Genomic DNA, 19,555 nt, shown 5'->3' with positions numbered 1-19,555 from the left:
TGTTAAGATCATCCTGGAGGTTGCAGCTGGGGAGACGAGAGTAACCTGCTTCTTTGCGGTCTGATTTCAGCAAGGGCTGAAGGCCACTTCAGATTCTTGTGGGTTCCGGCTCAATACACTTGGCTCAGTAGATAACTGAAAGTCATTCTGTGTGTGCTTCAAAGCAGTTTTCCATATTTCCCTGCTGCCCATCAGATCTTGGCACAATTTGTGGACTTCAAAGAAAACGTAACTATTTGCCAAAATGCTTGTAGTGTGACGTGGGCTCTCTCACCCTGGTCCAGCAGGACCCTGCACTTCCATTTACTAAAAATTCTTGTGAAATCCTTTTCTTTAGGCGTTGTGTAGGAGGAGTGGAAACTCCATGTGCACAAAACTGCAGCCGAGCAAGCCTCTGTTCACATGGAACGCTCTTACGCAGGGGTAGGCAACCTAAGGCCTGTGGGCCGGATGCGGCCCAATCGCCTTCTCAATCCGGCCCACGGACGGTCCGGGAATCAGCATGTTTTTACATGAGTAGAATGTGTCCTTTTATTTAAAATGCATCTCTGAGTTATTTGTGGGGCATAGAAATTTGTTCATTTCCCCCCCCCCCCCAAAATATAGTCCGGCCCACCACATGGTCTGAGGGACGGTGGGATTGGCCCACGGCTGAAAAAGGTTGCTGACCTCTGCTCTTACGGACGGTGCAGATTGCAAGCCATTTGCCATTTGCAGTGAGAGAGATCGGAAAAACGAGCGACAATATTAGAGATTCAGCACAAAAAGGCAAGAGGCCACGAGATGCAACATGAGCATCAGCTGTTTTAGAGGCACCCTGTTGCCGTACAGTATTTCTAGATTTACACCCTGCCTTTAAAAAAAATGATTCTCACCGATAATCACTGTGCTATCAGCTGGGCTCAGAACAGCTTGTGGTGGGAAAAGAGACAAGAAACCCTGGGGGAAAACTGGTAATCCCTCTCACAAGACACGCTTTATCCAGCTCAAAGTTAAGCAGCCACTGGCTTGTTTTTTCTACATTTATTTTGTTTTTGGGTTTTTTTTTATAAAAAAAACAGCTTTACAAGAGGGAATCCCAGGAGGAGATGCTACCCAGTGCTCCCAAGTCCCCTGCTGTTCTTCGCCATCTCTTTATGTGCGAGTGGAAACACTGCAGTGTGCACAGACCAGGTGATAGGCACAGTGTCAAGCTGCCCGCAGCTTTCCCGGCAGAGGAGAGAAGCGTGCCAACTATCTTGTTCCAAGAGACCGAATGGAGGAAAGGAGATCTATCGATATAAATAAATTTTTACACACGTTGGGGAAGGGAAGGGAATCCCTCTACACAGGAGAGGACATACGTTTCCAGCTCCTTAGGAGCATAAAGTACCACTGGTATCGTCAGTACAAGTGTCTGGGCTGGGGGAGGCACTAGGTATCCCTGGCCTTCCAAGGCTGCTGCCAGGGCGAAAAGTCGGCGCAGGCAGGGTCCCACTGCTGGCCGCTTGGTTAAGTGCAGTCCTTTTGTTTGTTGGTGGCGGTCACCGCGGGAGTCTCCTCCTGCAGCTCCGTGCGGAATATGCTGGGCCTGCTGCACCGCCTCCTTTGCCTGAGAAGAAAATAGGGCAAGGTCAGAGCTCGGCCCACCCCTCCTATGCCGTTTCCTGCCCCACTGCTTGCAGGTTAAGTCTCCGCCTCCCGAGCGGAGGACCTTAAAGGACAATAGGGGAGTGGGCAGAAAGGGGTAGTCTATATCAGGGCATAGGCAAACTTCGGCCCTCCAGATGTTTTGGACTACAATTCCCATCATCCATGACCACTGGTCCTGTAAGCTAGGGATGATGGGAATTGTAGTCAAAAACATCTGGAGGGCCGAAGTTTGCCTATGCCTGGTCTATATCCTTTAGCCAGACTGGCCAGAGAGCTGTATATATTCTGCAAGCAAGGAGCTCCGCTTCCCTTTGATGAAGGGAAGGAGAAACTGTTTTGAAGCGCTAAAGACAACCAGTGAGATGGTTATCTATTTGGTGAAACACTAAACACAAGATGATTTATTTATTTATTTTTAAGTGGCCTAGAGAGGATAGTCTGCTCGCTTGCTAGGGTTTCAACTCTGACCCTCCCTAGGGCTAGGTTACGGAGAAAGGCTTGATTTGTGTTTATATAGGCTACACTGTTCTTTTCGAAAAATCTGAAACCATTAGTAAGTGGAGAGACAATATAGTCAGAGGTGCCATTTCTCACTAGTTTGATTACCAAAATAAAATTTTCAGATTGTACAAAAACGGGGGGGGGGGGTTTTGATAATTCAGGAAGAGGGGTGGGTGAAAAATGCACATTTCAAAGTAGATTTATTGAGATGAATCAGGTTTCCATAATGTACTTAATCCCCAACCGCAGCCACCTTGGGACTGAGGACAAGCCACAGGGTAGGGAGTCCCTTTTCTAAAGCCAACAGTTGCTGCCCACAATAGTACCAACGTGTCGTTTCAGCAAAACTTGTTTACCACCTTGTGTCACTGCCCTGTCCTGACTAGGTCCCACAATATCAGTTAAAGACGCAGGACTTTTTTCCAGCCTGAACACAGTTCCAGCATCTCTCAGGTGGGCGCCATTGCCATTATGAGAGAACAAGGGAGGAGTTTGTGGTGAGTTCTGGCACCTCTAGGAAAATAGCACAGGTTTTAAGAGTTGCCCCAGCACGATGCAAATCCCTAAGTGTTGAAAATACACCCTTTCCAGAAGATAATGCAAGCTGCTGCATGAAAGCAGCGTTAGAGAAAGATAGGTAAAAGTAAAGGGGCCCATGACCATCAGGTCCAGTCGTGTCCGACTCTGGGGTTGCGGCGCTCATCTCGCTCTATAGACCGAGGGAGCCGGCGTTTTGTCCGCAGACAGCTTCCGGGTCATGTGGCCAGCATGACAAAGCCGCTTCTGGCGAACCAGAGCAGCGCACGGAAACACTGTTTACCTTCCCGCCGGAGCGTTCCCTATTTATCTACTTGCACTTTGATGTGCTTTCGAACTGCTAGGTGGGCAGGAGCTGAGACCGAGCAACGGGAAGCTCACCCCATTGCAGGGATTTGAACCGCCGACCTTCTGATCAGCAAGCCATAGACTCTGTGGTTTAAACCACAGCGCCACCTGGGTCCCTAGAGAAAGATAAACACACCCAAATCTGTTTTGATACTGGTGTGTGCTACATTGTCTTGGAAAATCCTCCCTCCACAATAATGGTCAGATCCTGCTTTGCCAAATAGCAGTGCCTGCCCACTGCTCCTCACAATTGGCCTCAAGTGTGTGCCACCTGTCTCCATCGTGTGCCTTCTCAAGCCGTGCCAGGAAATACGGAAGTGCAGGTGGGACGACTTACCTGATAAATAAACCTCTGCATCACAGAGGACAGACCCAAAGGCCGACCACGTGCCCGCCAGGCTGTTCTCTGGCTGCCTCGTCCCCTGTATCCGTTTCCGTTCGTACATGGCAACTCCCATCAGAGAGGCTGTCTCCAGGAAATGGCTGCACGGGAGCTGCTTCCACTCCGCTTGCAGCTTGACCGCGGGCGGGAGAGCCCACAGCCCAGCAGACGATGCTCCAGCGAGAGATCCCCTGGTGGTAAGGAAGATCTTGGAATTAGAGAGCAGCAACTAAGGCAGGTGGGCAGCAGATCAATAAGGAAAAGCTGGTCCAAGCAAGGGATGTGGGCGTGGGTGGAGAAGCCTCCATTCAGGTTCTGCAAGTGTGACACAGCCCAAGACTGGAGCATAGCTGCCAAGTCTCCCTTATTCCCCGGGAAACCCCCGTTTTTCTAGCTGTTCTCAGCTGAAAAAACGGATTTTTTTGTTTTCCCCCGGTTTATTCTGGCGTGGCAGCCATTTTGGAACTGGGCGGAGCATGCTCAGAAGTGACTTTTGATGCAGCTCTGCCCAGTTCCAAAATGGCTGCAGTGCGACTTCTGGCGCGGTGGCCATTTTGGAACTGGGCAAAGCAGCATCAAAAGTCGCTTCTGAGCATGCTCCGCCCAGTTCCAAAATGGCGGCAGCGCTACTTCTGGTCTGCTACTTCCAGTCCGGTCCCTTATTTCTCCCACACGAATTTGGTAGGTATGGACTTTAAACGTCTCAAATGGGCAATACGGCTAATGGGTCTTGTAGGGAGAGGGCGTGTCGCTTGGAACAACAGCACTCCCCACTCCTGCAAGCTTGTTCTCTTGTTCGGCGTGACCTCTTACCTGTTCAAATAGCACTGCAAACTCCTGGCTGTTGCAGGGGACGCAGTCCAGGTTCAGACACCCATAATGCCTGAACCAGAGTCTCCCAGGGGGCTTCCCGGGTGGCTCTTCCCCAGCTGAGCTAGAACAAGGCAAGCAAAGACATTCCATCAGTTCCGGGATTTGCAAAAACACCCATACCTGATCAAACGTTCTGACCGCATAGGCCACATATACTGGGGCAGATGAAAAAGACTGAAACTTTCCTGCTAGCTAGCTCAATATAGTGAAACCTCGGTTCCCGGACACCTCCGTTTCGGCTCCCTAACGCCGAAAACCTGGAAGTAAATGCTCCGGTTTTCAAACGTTTTCCGGAAGCCGAACATCTGGCGCAGCTACCGCTTGAGTGCAGGAAGCTCTTGCAACCAATCGGAAGCCGTGCCTCGGTCGCCGAACATTTCGGAAGCCGAACGGGCTTCCGGAACGAATTACGTTCAACGACCGAGGTTTTACTGTATCCCTCTTCTCCACAAAGTCAGATACATCCTGTACTCAACTCAGAAGTGTGCCCTGCAAAACTAGGGTTTTATTTTTTATTTTTGCAGAGTTCTGCTCCCGCTAGCTGAAATAGACCCCACCCCTGCAATCACATGCACATTCCTCCTCCAGCAACCCAACATTTCCCAAGCCACTTCCCCCGTATATTTGCAAGATCCTCTCTGGAGCCGCAAAAGGCTAGGATGTTGCTTTTTTATTTAGTTGGGATTTTCAACGTGCTGCTAACTCTTTTAAACTCCCCCTTGCTCCTGTGTGTCCAGCTGTGGCCGAGACACAAGTTAAATTGTACAGGTTTTTTTGGGGGGGGGGTCATTTACCTTTTGAACCTCGTGAGAACATCTGCCACCAGGGCATCCTCCGGCAGGGGGCGCACGTGCTGCCAGCTCTCCTGGTAGAGGGCAAATGAGTTGGGGCTATGCGCCAGGCCCAGGCGCAACATCAGCTCCAGGGCCACCTGGGACGAGGAGACAAAGGGGGTGACAGGAGGCCTGGGCATGTCCAGCAGGAGGGCACTCAGTGCTGCAAAGGGGACACACACAGACAGACAGACAGACAGCGTCAAGCATGCGGAGGGGCGGAGAGGGGGGGCAGGGTAGGGGCGCAGAGACCCAACTGGTGCATTGTGGTGCGAGAAGGGAAAAGAAGCTTGCCTCATCTCTTGCCAACCACACCGTGGAATGGAAGCAGCCAGCGCCGCGATGCAAGACGGAATCCTGGCTGCTTGGGCCTTTTGGAGAAGAAAGAGGCAATCCTTCTTTCCCCTCTCCCCCAAGTAAACGCCACCAATATCATCCGCAAGTTCAGCCACAGCTTCCTGTTGGCAGCCTGCAAGCCCCACAGGTAGGAAATTCTCCCCAATTGGCGTCACCCCTACCCACCACCCACCCTCACCATTCAGCCCAGGGCTTCTGCTCACCTCCTGGACTGTGGTCTGGGAGGTGACGGCCACATTGCAGGAGGCGATGCTAGGGCAGTGCACACCGCACTCGGTCTCCTGGCGCCCCATCAGGCCCGCAATCTCCTCCAGCGAAGGCACGCACTCTCGCCCCTTGGTCTTGTGCAGGGCCTCTGCGATGAAGCGTCCGTACCAAGTCGCCTCCGAGCCTGGGAACTGGTTCTCTGTCCTGCCGGGACCAAGGAAACACCGGCATTAGGGAACCCAGGCCTGAGAACGTTGCTCAGCACTCCACACCCCCACCCACAAACAAGATTCCTAGGAAAGGACCTGCAAATTGTCATCATGCATGAAACACATGATCTTTCTACTCTGGCAGTGGCAGGGACAGGAAGGCATGAAGAATGTCTATTTCCTCTTGGCAGGTTTAATCCTACCTCCAAGCACGGAGATTTATTTATACATTTTTTTTCAGATTCTATTTTACATACATTCGTCATTTTGTCGTCATCCTATATGGACTTCCCAACCTATCCTTCACTGACGTCCAATTCACGTTATTTTGCTACACCTTTATTTTAGAATCCTTTTCCATTCTCCACTGCTGATCATAGGCTCATCCTACTTGCCAGTTTACCTTAATGCCATCTTTCTTTAAATATTCTTCAAGGCATTCCCATTCGCTTCTTTTTCTCTCTCCATCGGTATTCCTTCTTTTGGCCGTCAGACATGCTAACTCCGCAAACTCTATCAATTTGTCCAACCACTGATCCTTAGTTGGGACAATCTTTTCTTTCCAATTTTTTGCATTCCACCTCCAAGCACAGAGATAGCAAGAACAGGGGCCCCTTTCCTGACCATCCATATCAACAAGAGTCGTTGCAGAGCGAGAACAGGACTGGCTTTGCTTAGGGTAGCAGAGAAGCTTCTGCCAAGCGATAGCTCAGCTAGCAGGGCATGCGACTCTTCATCTCAGGGTTGTGGGTTCGCGCCTCACGTTGGGCAAAAGTTTCCTGCATCGCAGGGGGTTGAACTAGATGACCCCTGGGGCCAGGGGCGTAGCCAGGATCAAAATTAGGGGGGCAAGGGGCGGGGCCAAGGCATGGGGGAGGGGCCACAGTGGGGCAAGGAAAGCCATGGTCCTGGTGCCCCCTCTCCCCTGCCGATCGCGGAGGGGGAGGAGGGGGTCGAAGCAGCCTGATTTCGGGCTGATCCTGGCGGCCCCTCCTCCTCCGCGATTGGCAGGGGCGAGGGGGCACCAGGATCAGCCCGAAAATGGGCTGCTCCGACCCCCCCCTCCGCGATCGGCAGGGGCGAAGGGGCGCCAGGATCAGCCCGAAATGGGCTGCTCTGATCCCCTCCTCCCCCTCAGCGATCGCCGGGGCGGGTGGAGGGAAAGCTGGCTTTCCCTCCACCCGCCCCACAGCCAGCCAGGGTGAAGGGAGATGGCACCGGGCGGCGGCGGGCAGCAGGGCAGGCTGGCCAGCGGCCCTGCTTCTAGGGGGGGAACTGCCTCCTCCTGCCCCCCCTGCCTACGCCCATGCCTGGGGTCTTTTCCAACTCTACGATTCCATCATCTCTGGCCTCTCTGCCTGATGACTGTGAGCACAGCAATACCCCCCCCCCAAACTTCCCTTCACCCCAGGGCTCACCGTTGGAGATGCAGCTGCAAGTAGCACAGCACAGGAAGTGACGGCCTGAAAGTGCAGCTCATGCAAGCAAGCAGCTGCCAGTAGCGCAGGTCTGCGGCTGCACCCGGTGCTGGAGGCTCTGTGGTCTGCTTCACCAGCTGGCAGTAGATCTCGTCCACCAGGGCGGGGAGGTCATGGCAAGTCTGCAGCACCCCCTGCATGAGAAGGGCTGGCTCCCGCAGCCCTTCCAGCTGCTGCAGCGAGTGGAACAGCTTGACAGCTTCGTCACGGATCCCCGCGTAGCCCTGGCCACCGGGAGCTGCAGAGACACAGGGAGAAATAAGCGGTGCACTCAGGCTCCATTATTATTTATTGGATTTATACACCACCCTTTACCCGGAGGTCTCAGGGCGGTTCACAAACAAAATGGTAATGCAGTGGTACCTTGGTTCTCAAACGCCTTGGTACTCAAACAACTTGGAACCCAAACACTGCAAACCCGGAAGGAAGTGTTCAGGTTTGCGAACTTTTTTTGGAAGCCGAACGTGCTCCGTTTTGAGTGTTACGCTTCCAATTTGACTGCCGCACTTCCGTTTTGAGTGTTACGCTGAGGGCTGTCTGTTTTTGCTATTCATTTTGCGTTTTTGTTTTTGCGGCTCTTTTTGTTTTGTTTTTGTGACTGTGTGGAACCCAGTTCAGCTACTGATGGATTGACTGTGTGACTGTGACTGTGTGCAGCACATTGTTTACTGCTTTCAATTCATGGATCAAGGGTCTCATTAGATGGTAAAATTCATATTAAATTGCTGTTTCAGGTGTTGTTTTTAAAAGTCTGGAACGGATTAATCCATTTTGCCTTACTTTCTATGGGAAGACGCCCCTTGGTTTTGGAACGCGTTGGTTTCAGAATGGACTTCTGGAACCGATTAAGTTTGGGAACCAAGGTACCACTGTATATAAAATCAAATTAAAAACAATAGCCCAATTAAAAAAAACCCAAAAGAGCCACATTCTAAAAGGGTATTGGATGTCAACAAGATCAACCAAAGGCCTGGTTAAAAAGGAAAGTTTTTGTCAGGTGCCTAAAGGTGTGTAATGAAGGTGCCAGGCGAACTTTCCTGGGGAGAGCATTCCACAGACAGGGAGCCACTGCAGAGAAGGACCAGAGGTCCACCCTCTGGACCTCTCGGGGAGGAGACACACAAAGGAGGGCCTCAGAAGATGAACTCAGGGACCGGGTAGGTTCATATGGGAAGAGGCCGTCCTTGAGATATTGCGGCGCTGAGACACGTTCCACCAAGTTGCTGAACTGCTTGGGATTGTACAGCCAACGGCACGTGGTGCCCAAGGACTGAAGCCAAGGAATTTTAGGACGATGCTGACCCATGTGCAAGGAAGCGGTCACCCACCTGCATACGGAAAGGGCAGCAGAGGCGCATAGATTGGGCCAGCCGTGTAGCACAGGATGGGATTATTTTGATAAATCTGATCCAGGATTTCTGGGCTGTTACGGTTCTCCTGGGATGGGGAGGAGAAAGAAAAAAAGCAGGTGAGAAGCATTCCTATTCAAATGCTGTTCAGAGATGGAAGGGCCTCGAGACCACCCCTTTCAGAGTTGGGCATGTGTGCCACCTGCAGATTTACATATACATATACACATATATCTTAGTTTTTTCTTTGCATACAATATTAATTGCATTAATCAATAACAAATTCAGCATCTTTATAGGGGTTCTTCCAATCCCCGGACTTGCCCCCACTCCTCTCCCCGGTCTCCAGTAATTATCTCTTCTCTTTTCTGCGACTAAATACTTTTATCCAATCTATGAAGTCTCCTTTTTCAATAATACCCTTTATCAAATTATATTACAAGTGCTAATCCAATCCTGCTAAGGTCTTTAAATGTTTGCAATGCTCCTTCATATATTATTATAAAGTTAATCCATTCATTTCTAATTTTTTTGTCCTCTTGGTGTCTAATCTTCCCGGTCAATTTCGCCATTTCGGCATAGTCCATCGGTTTCAATATCCATTCTTCTTTCGACGGGGTTCTTCCTTCCTTCCATCCCTGAGCATGTAACATTCTTGCCGCTGTCATCGCGTACATAAATAGGACCTTTTTCCTCTTTCGCTATCTCTTCTCCTATTAAACCTAATAAAAAAGCCTCTGGTTTTTTAATGAAAGTTATTTTTTAAAAAAATTTTAGCTCACTATAAATCATTTCCTAGAAGGCTTTTGCTGACTTACAGGTCCACCCTGCCTGAAGAATTTCATTTCTTTCTTTCTTTTTTATCTTCTTTACTGAAATCCATGGATATCATACATGATCTTATATTCACATACAAAGGTAATAGTGATAATAATAATGATCTTAAATGATTTTACCATTAAATAAAAAATTATACTTATACGTGCTCTTTTCTTATATTTTCTAACTAAACAAAAATAAACCAAAGTAGAATCAAATAAACTAAACTATGTTAAGATAGACTTCCCGTCATTTCCCGATGTACTTTACATTTACAATATTGAATGTACTTATTACCTTACTCTTAATATATTTTCTAATACTTTCTTATAACATATCGTACCATTTTTCCTTATTTATTAATATTTAATTTACACAAGGGTCGTTCAAACGCTGCCATAGATGTTATATTGTTATTATTATTTTTGTAAGTATTTCCTGAACATATCCCATTTTTGAGTAAATGATTGCTTTGTATTCCCCCCTTAACCTATTTGTCAATTGAGCCATTTCTCTGCCTGCAGAATTTCTAGAGCTACTGATTCTAGTCTGGGAACTGCTGCGGTGTCAACAAGAGCACCTTCCCAGAAGAGCTGCTTAAGGAAACCTGCGTGCAAATACCTGCTGCCATCACGAAGGAGCTGCCCTCGCCAAAGGTGGCTAACCAGGTTGGGGGGGGGGGCTCTGGGCACAAACCCCCCGTTTGCATATCACCTTGCAAATCCTCGGGGCAGATGGCGCAACTTAACACTTTTGGGCACATCAGCAACAAGGAACGGGCCCTAGCTCTCCACTCCTACCCACAACAATATTAATTGGTCGTTTGTTTAATTAGCATAGGCCTCGCCTCTCCGACAGAAACCAGCCCCCTGCTTCGAGGCTTAGATCGTTAAAATTATAAAAATATGTTTATGTTATTAGCCTAGAGATGGAAGGAAGAAACAACTCTGACCAGGGAAGAATGGCAAACCAAGTTGATGGGACTATGCTGAAATGTCAAAATCAAGTGGAAAGCTCAGGAACCAAGAGGACAAGAACTTTAAAAAAGAACGGGGGAAATTTATAATTTATTTAGGAGACCATTATAAGCAGATGAAAACATTAGCAGGATTTTAATCACACATGTAAGGCAACAAAAACTATGGACAATTTAGATCAGGCACACCCAACCTGCAGCCCTCCAGATGTTTTGGGACTACAACTCCCATAATCCCTAACTAACAGGACCAGTGGTCAGGGATGATGGGAATTGTAGTGCAAAACATCTGGGGGGCCGGAGGTTGGGGGTGCCTGATTTAGATGGATAAAAAATGTGGATAATGGATTGATACGCAGTTGTAAATACTGACATTAGGACCCATGGAGGGGATGGGCGGGAGGGGGGGGAGTCTTGAGATTCAGAGCAATTTCTTCATATGAATTTTTAATTGACTTTGATATATTTTCTAAAATCAAATAAAATTTATTTTACAATAGACGTGAGCCGGCAGGAAAAAAAGGATTATAAAAAGATGTTTAAACAACCCGTCAAACCCGTAGCGTTGCAGGCGTTCTTAAAGCAGTTATGAATAAGAATTAAAACGTGCAAAAATGGCAGTCCAAACCAGCAGCAGGACCTTAAAGCAGTAAGAAATGCTGTGTGTGCAGTTGCCGCTCCCTTTCTTTAAGGGAGTAAACCGCCGGGTGCGCTCATTATGCATTTCTGCAACTGCCCTCCGAGGGCTTCCCAGCTCCTTTGCTGCCTGACATAAGTGTGGCTTGGCCCATTCACAGCCTTGGTGGGTGTGTCCTGGCCCCACCCCCCACTCACCTCAATGTCACACATGAGGAGCTGCGTGGGGGTCTGCACGGGGGGTTTGCTGATGATGACCTTCTGCAGGGCGCAAACCCAATGCACAGCTTCGTTTAAGTGCTCTGTGTAGAGGCGGTAGCAGTGCTTTCTGCCAAAAACAGTCACTGCCCAGTATCCTGCGGAGGGGGGAGGGAGAGAGGGGTACCAGCATGTGATTAACAGAAACACACACACACACACACACACACACACACACACATATAAAAAGGTAAAGGGACCCATGACCGTTAGGTCCAGTCGCGGACGACTCTGGGGTTCCGGCGCTCATCTCACTTTATTGGCCGAGGGAGCCGGCGTTTGTCCGCAGACAGCTTCCGGGTCATGTGGCCAGCATGACTAAGCCACTTCTGGCAGACCAGAGCAGTGCACGGAAAAGCTGTTTACCTTCCTGCCGGAGCGGTACCTATTTATCTACTTGCACTTTGATGTGCTTTAGAACTGCTAAGGTGGGCAGGAGCTGGGACCGAGCAACGGGAGCTCACCCCGTTGCGGGGATTCAAACCACCGACCTTCTGATCAGCAAGCCCTAGGCTCTGTGGTTTAGACCACAGCGCTACCCGCATCCCCCCACACACGTATACACGGGTATAAATATACTAGGGTTGCCATATTTCACAAAGTGAAAATCTGGACACAAAGGTTGCTCAGCTTCTTTTTTTGTGTAAGACCTTAAAAAAAAAACAACAGAAAAAGATGCTTTTGAGCTATTTTTAAGGAAACTGGTCAGAATCTACACCAGAGGTCGGCAACCTAAGGCTCATGGGCCAGAAGCAGCCCACGAGGGTCGTTTAACTGGCCCATGAGCCGCCCCCGAACCGAGCTGCCCGCTCAGCGAGTCCCTGCCCGCTGTGCTAAACCAGCCCAGCGTGACACGGGGACTCTCTTCCATGGCTTCGGAAATCGCATCTGTGCATGCCCAGCCCCAGATGCCGGAGATAGCTTTTGTGCAAGCACGATTGTTGGCGTCTGGGCATGCACAGAAGTGATTTCCAGTGCTGCGGACATGCGCAGACGTGATTTCTGGCATCGTGCTGTGCTGGTCCGGCCCATGGAGGATCTCCACAGGAGTTATCCGTCCCATGCCCAGTAAGCCTTGCCAACCCCTGGATCTACACTTCCAACACTGGTTGCCATACGCCCGGATTTTCCCGGACATTTAAGCAATTTCCACCCGGACACTGTTTCCAACGGCTGAATTCTGGCAATGTCTGAGAAATTCCGGACATATGGCAACCCCAACATACACACACCTTAGGATGAAGAGGAAGTTTACAGGCCTTAACTTATGTTGTGTATTGAGTCAAAGGATTTTATATCTGTATTATTATTGTCTGTATTTGCATTAGGATAAAGTAACTGCCTTTTGGTCCCAGAGGGTACAGCTACTATTGGTTCATTTAAGCTGCTGTATTTGGATCCTCTGTCTTATTGGTTTCCTCCAAAAGGCAGCACTGTGATTGCGTGATATTGTTCCCTCCAAAATGTATCCCTTCCTAGCTAGTCCCCTGTCCCTATAAATGTAGCTTTCCTCTCCTCAGTCTTCAGTCTTGTTCACTTTAATAAAGAGCTGTTACTAGAGAACTGTCTCCAGCATGTTTTGTCAAGAGAGCTGAAATCACAAACCCCACGTCACAACAACTGGCGACGAGGATGGGATCCGGAATGCTGAGGAGCGGTTAAACACAACCCTGCCTCAGAGTCCGGATTGCAGCTGAGAACAAGACTCACTGGCCAGCTGAGAAGACGACCCTGCCCGCTAGGACAATGGAGAGTCCAAGGGTATTGGAGCCCTTCCAGCCATCAGAGCCCCACACCTGGGAAGACTACGTCGAACGCTTTGAGTTCTTCGCAGTGGCTCAAGGGATCACCGATGCCAGCAAAAGAAGGGCCACATTCCTGAGCTACTGTGGGCCCGAGACCTTCAAGCTAGCCAAGGCATTACTTGCTCCAGCTAAGCTGAGTGAGACATCTCTCCAAGATATTCTTGCCTGCCTAACAAGCCACTTGGCGCCTACTGAGACCAAGATGGCCCGGCGGATGGAGTTCCATAAGAGGCAGCAGCGTGCTGGGGAGTCTGTATCCACATTTCTGGCTGAACTCCGGAAGCTCGCTCAGCACTGCGGCTTCCAAAATCTGGAAGAGACTCTCTTGGATCGGTTTATTGGGGGTCTGAGCAGCAAGAAAGCCAGAAGACGCATCGTGGCTAAAGAAGAGGTTACCCTTGCTTCAGCCTTGAAGGAGGCCACCGCCACGGAGAATTATGAAAGAGAGGAGCTTGATGCCAGTCGCAAGGCCACTAAGCCACAGATAGAAGTTGCGCATGCCATGGACGAGCTAGAGGCTACTCCAAGCCAGAGCCCAGTCCGTGGGGTTGAGTCGGTGCGTCAGGCCTGCACAGTGCACAGAGATCGCCGAGGCAGTTGCCCAGGTTGTGGCGGAAACCATGAAAGGAAGAATTGTCGTTTCAGGGATGCTATCTGCCGGACGTGCGGAAAGACGGGTCACATCGCCAGGGTCTGTAGATCGGCGGCGTCGGGAGCGACAGGAGCACCTAGACTGGAGCATCGCAGACCGCCCACAGCAACTTGTTTTCTAAAGGACTGCCACTACGTAACGGAGATCAATGGGAGGGCCGTGCAGTTTCCAGCGCAAGGCAAGGCACACGTCAAGGTGAAGATTGAGGGTCAGCAGTGCGACATGGAGGTGGACTCCGGATCTGCATTCACCATCGTGTCAGACCAGACCGCGAAGACATTCTTCCCCAGGGGTAAGTTGCCCCCTCTGGAGCCCTTTCCGGCAACCTTGCAGTCGTACTCAGCAGGCCGCATCCATGTTATGGGAATGTGTGCCGTGAGAGTACAGTTCCGGGACAAACAGGCTGTACTCAAACTGGTGATTGCGAAGGGCAGTCGCCCCAGTCTCCTGGGCACTGACTGGTTCCCCGCCCTGGGACTGAGTATCTCAGGGCTTAATTCAATCCAAACCTGCCCTGAGATGAGCGAGGCATTATGCAAGGAATTTGCTGGTCTCTTTAATGGAAAACTGGGTTGTTATAAAGGGCCCCCAGTTGACTTCGAGTTGGACCCCGGGGTGGCCCCAATCCGACTCAAACCAAGGCGAGTGCCATTTGCACTGCAACCCAAGATCGAGGCAGAGCTGGATAAATTGGTCAAGCAGGGAGTTCTCTCACCCGTGGACTCTGCTAAGTGGGAGACTCCAATCGTCACGCCCCTTAAAGCAAATGGGGAAGTCAGGATATGTGCAGATTACAAATGTACTATCAATAAGGCACTCAGGGGAAACTCATACCCCATTCCAGTTGTATCACATCTGTTGGCTAAACTGGCTGGGGGCAAGGTGTTCGCCAAAATTGACCTGGCACAAGCTTACCAACAGCTGCCAGTAACCCCACAATCAGCGGAAGCACAGACTATTGTCACACATAAAGGGGCGTTCAGAGTTAACAGATTACAGTTCGGAGTTTGTGTGGCCCCAGGGATTTTTCAAGGGCTCATGGAACGCCTGTTAAGGGGTCTGCCGGGGGTCTTGCCATTTTTTGATGACGTTTTGATTGCTGGAAAAGACCCACAGGAACTGGTTGCGCGTGTCCGTGCAGTGTTGCTCAAGTTCAAGGAGGTGGGGTTGCAACTGAAAAAGGAAAAATGCAGTTTTGGGGTGCCAACGGTGGATTTCTTGGGGTTTAAAATTGATGCATCAGGCATCCACCCCACAGATGCTAAGATTAAGGCCATCATCGAGGCACCACGACCACAGAACAAGACGGAGTTGCAGTCATTCCTGGGACTTATTAACTTTTATCATTCGTTCTTACCCCAGAAAGCTTCGGTAGCTGAACCATTACATAGACTATTGCAGAAAAAGAATGTGTGGCGATGGGGGCGGGAGCAGCAGAAGGCTTTTGACTCCTTGCGAGGAATGCTGAGTAGCAGGAGCGTCCTTGCTCATTATGATGAGTCAAAGCCACTGGTCCTGGCATGTGATGCCTCTCAATACGGTCTGGGGGCTGTGCTGAGTCATAGGGAACCGGATGGGTCGGAAAAGCCCATCTCTTTCTATTCCCGTACGTTGTCGCCCACGGAGCGCAACTATGCTCAAATTGATAAAGAGGCACTGGCTATTGTGTCCGGAATCAAAAGGTTCTATGATTATTTGTACGGTCGCCAATTCTCCATTGAAACGGACCACAAACCACTGTTAGGGTTGTTCAACCCAAACAAACAAACGCCACAAATTCTCTCCCCCAGAATGTTGCGTTGGTCAATATTCCTGAATGGGTTCCAGTACACCTTGACCCATGTGCCGGGGAAACAGTTGTGCCATGCTGATGCGCTGAGTCGCTTGCCCCTTCCTGGCAGGAGCATTGAGGATCCTGCTCCGGCGGAGCACATTATGATGCTAGAAACACTTCCGGGGGCTCCTGTAACAGCTACGGATATAGCTGAGAAAACGAGGAAAGATGCTGTTCTCTCCCGTGTGCTCACTTGGGTGGGGAGGGGGTGGCCAGGTGGTCCGCATGAAGAAAAATTCAGGCCTTATGCGACAAGGCAGCACGAATTGTCCATGCATAAGGGTTGTCTCCTATGGGGAGATAGGGTGATCATCCCAGCACCACTGAGAAACAGGGTTCTTGAGACGCTTCACATGGGACACCCGGGAATGGTCAGGATGAAGTCGCTAGCCCGATGTTATGTGTGGTGGCCTGGAATGGACCAGAACATAGAACAATGGGTACGAACATGCAAGGCATGCCAAGAGGTGCGGCCAGAAGTGGCCAGAGCACCAGTCCACTGGTGGGAGCAGTCCAGGACTCCCTGGAGCCGGCTGCACATAGATTTTGCAGGGCCATTCCAAGGGAAGGTCTTTTTGGTTATCGTTGATGCATATTCCAAATGGTTAGAAGTGGCGATGGTCCCTAGCATGGCATCAGCTGCCGTAATCAAGGTGTTGAGGCAGCTGTTTGCTACCCACGGGTTACCTGAGACCATTGTATCAGATAATGGGGCAGCTTTTGTATCCCAAGAATTCAGGGCATTCTTGGCTGATAACTTCATAAGAGGGGTCACATCCGCGCCCTTTCACCCATCCTCCAATGGGCAGGCTGAGCGCATGGTAAGAACAGCCAAAGAATCCATTGCACGCTTAATGGAGGGTAACTGGTCGGCTCGCATTGCGCGAATGTTATTTTTGCAGCATGCGACGCCGTGTACTGCGACGGGCAAGTCGCCAGCCGAGCTGCTCTTAGGTAGAAGACTGGTAACGGTGCTGGATTATGTCCACCCAGATAAAATGCCAAACCGTAATTCAAGAGCAACCCCCCAGGCTGAGACTGACACAACAAGGTATCTCGCCCCTGAAGATCTGGTCTGGGTGAGGAACTATTCACGAGGTCCGCGGTGGGTGGCTGGTGTGATCACCCGGGCTAGTGGACCTGTGTCCTATTATGTGACCTTGGAAAATGGGCAAGTTTGGAAGAGACATATAGATCAGCTGAGGCGCCGGGCGCTCAGCAGGGAGGAGTCAGATAATTCATCCCTGGCTAATGACGCACAGCTGCGAGACCAGAGTGAAAATGGTCCAGAGGTGCAGTCACCAGGGGCTTCAGCAAATGAACCAGGGTCTGCTAGTCCTCATGATGACGAGGTACAGGTCGGGGACCCTGAGATTTCTGGGACTCCATTTGTTCCTGATGAAACCCCTATAGCAGCCCCTCCACCACAGGTAACACCCAATCCAGAACCTGCAACACCTGTTGTCAGGAGATCAGGTAGAAGTTGTAGGACCCCACAGTACCTGAGGGATTACGTCTGCTGTGCTCACTAGGGGGGGAGGGGTGTTGTGTATTGAGTCAAAGGATTTTATATCTGTATTATTATTGTCTGTATTTGCATTAGGATAAAGTAACTGCCTTTTGGTCCCAGAGGGTACAGCTACTATTGGTTCATTTAAGCTGCTGTATTTGGATCCTCTGTCTTATTGGTTTCCTCCAAAAGGCAGCACTGTGATTGCGTGATATTGTTCCCTCCAAAATGTATCCCTTCCTAGCTAGTCCCCTGTCCCTATAAATGTAGCTTTCCTCTCCTCAGTCTTCAGTCTTGTTCACTTTAATAAAGAGCTGTTACTAGAGAACTGTCTCCAGCATGTTTTGTCAAGAGAGCTGAAATCACAAACCCCACGTCACAACAACTTACACACCATATAGATCTATATCTATTAGCATTAGTAGCAGATATAGCCCTGAAAGGAACACAGAAATGAGGGAAATAAGAAGAGAAAAGGCTTTGGATTCCGCATGACAGTCACACACAGGTCATAGAGAGGCTATGCTTTTATATCTATATCTACCCTTTTGAACTTAGGAGGCCTTTGTCTCATGAACACTTCTCCAAAGTTTAAAATTTCCTGATGCTTTCCCTTTAAGTTTTTCCATATTTTAAAAATCCCCAAGGTTCTGTGGTTTAATTTATGCTTTTATATTTTGCATGCGATATATTTCTATTGCAGAGAAGCAGCTTTGAGACCGAGGTTGTGAAAAGCAGAGGGGCCTTGTCGGTCGTTGTGCCCACTCTGTGGAACGCGCTGCCCTCAAATGTCAAGGAAATGAACGACTATCCGAATTTTAGGAACCATGCAAGGAAGTTTTTAATGTTTGACATTTTACTGTGTTTGAGGTTTTCATTTGCTGGAAGCCGCCCAGAGTGGCTGAGGCAACCCAGTCTGATGGGCGGCATATAATCAATCAATCAATCAAAGACAGCTGAAACAGGAGTGGGGGACCTGCTTCAGCCCAAAGGCCACATTTCCTCATGGACTGGGGGTGCCAGCAATGAGCAGGGCAGACAGAAACCCAGGCAGAGCAATAGGCACGATTATTCCCTTTGTATAGAAGGCTGCACTCCAGCCACACAAAATGCACACGAAAAGCCAGTTTCTACACACAACACGCACACCTCCACCCAGGCAAGTTGGAGGCATTGCCACAGATCAGGATCACATTTCAGTCGGGGTGCCATATTTTAAAAAGTGAAAATCCGGACAAAAGTTGTGGTTGTCGTCCCATCCCCCCCCAAGTTGTTGAACTAGAAGAGGCCATGGTCTGAGGAGAATCCCAAGGGCCAGAGGAAAGGGTTCAGAGGGCCGCATTTGGATCTGAGGTTCTCCACCCCTGTGCTAAAAGATTTGATACCCACCCAACCAAGGGAGCTCTGGCTCCCGGGCTCCCACTCCACAGCCAGGCACAGGCCCACATTCTTTACCTGTCTCCTTGTAGGTCTGCTTGTCAGGCCACAGCACAGAACAGAGACTGGTGAGGACGAGCGAACCAAGGCACCGGGCCGTCACCTCACACCCGCTATAGTAGTCGAGGGAATCTTCCGTCAGCACAAACCAGTACTTGCGAGGACGCAGCCAAGGGGTCTTTATACCTCCCCGGACCTCCCGCTGCAGCCAGCCTGGAAGAGGCAATAGAAAGACGGTGAGGTGGAGCCTGTGCTCAGGTTGACCCCCACCCCACCCCACCCCAAGGACACTTTGGCTCTCTTTCTGTGTCTACAGGTGGGGCAGATAGGGGTGTTCAACCTGGGAAGGTAGCCCATCTGGGAGAAGGAATACTCTGATCCAAAACCTCTGCTGCCTTGAGGGATATCTGCAGAAGAAGAGAAGGCTCAGAAGTAAACCCTACAAAAATCCGGAGCGGAGTCCGTAAGGTGGTTAAGATGGCACCTTGTATACCTCCTTCCGGCAACTCCTGCAGCCAAGCTGGCGCGCAACGTATTGCTCTGCTTTCCTTTGGACCACATCAGTGAGGCCTTGTTGTCCAGGCAGCCGAGGACCTCTATACACCCCAGGCTTGCACCCCGGGGTGGCCAACGCAGCAATTTTGACTTCACCCCTGGAGGTGCACTCCATTATCTCTCAAGACAGGTGGATGCCAACAACGAGAGACTAGAAACGTGAATGTTAAGAAAACTCTGAAAACTACCATTTCAGAATGTGCAAAGAGGCTGAGGTCTGGCTCCAGGGCTGGCTCTAAGGCAAGGCTGGGTGGCGCAGGGCCGCCAGGGGGGTGCGGTGGGAAACGGGGCGGGGGGGGGGCACCAGAGCGATCGTCGCACCACGCCGCCAGGGCGCCCGATATGCTTAACATGGTGTCAAGGGCAA

At 50.2% G+C, this 19,555-nt stretch overlaps 1 protein-coding gene across 3 annotated transcripts in view; it reads right to left on the bottom strand.

The window, feature by feature from the left end:
- Window positions 1-1,272: 1,272 nt before the first annotated feature.
- The window catches only part of PLEKHH3 (pleckstrin homology, MyTH4 and FERM domain containing H3), a 35,577-nt gene continuing 17,294 nt past the window's right edge, over window positions 1,273-19,555 (bottom strand). Inside the window, exons 4-12 of one of the 3 annotated variants that reach the window (XM_035134409.2) lie at window positions 18,652-18,846; window positions 11,336-11,493; window positions 8,686-8,794; window positions 7,298-7,595; window positions 5,667-5,874; window positions 5,068-5,204; window positions 4,214-4,334; window positions 3,356-3,591; window positions 1,273-1,591 (exon numbers count right to left, since the gene is read on the bottom strand). In XM_035134409.2, coding sequence (XP_034990300.1) covers window positions 3,376-3,591; window positions 4,214-4,334; window positions 5,068-5,204; window positions 5,667-5,874; window positions 7,298-7,595; window positions 8,686-8,794; window positions 11,336-11,493; window positions 18,652-18,846 — 1,442 coding nt within the window. In that variant the 3' untranslated portion in view covers window positions 1,273-1,591; window positions 3,356-3,375. Of the gene's footprint in view, window positions 3,592-4,213; window positions 4,335-5,067; window positions 5,270-5,666; window positions 5,875-7,297; window positions 7,596-8,685; window positions 8,795-11,335; window positions 11,494-18,651; window positions 18,847-19,555 lie in introns of those variants that run through there. The other 2 variants (XM_060282285.1, XM_035134410.2) reach the window with 2 other exon arrangements.

Source organism: Zootoca vivipara, chromosome 13, assembly GCF_963506605.1.
Source record: "Zootoca vivipara chromosome 13, rZooViv1.1, whole genome shotgun sequence".
Taxonomy (NCBI): Eukaryota; Metazoa; Chordata; class Lepidosauria; order Squamata; family Lacertidae; genus Zootoca; species Zootoca vivipara.
The sequence above is the reverse complement of the archived record's forward strand: the minus strand, read 5'-3'. Positions and strand labels throughout refer to the sequence as shown.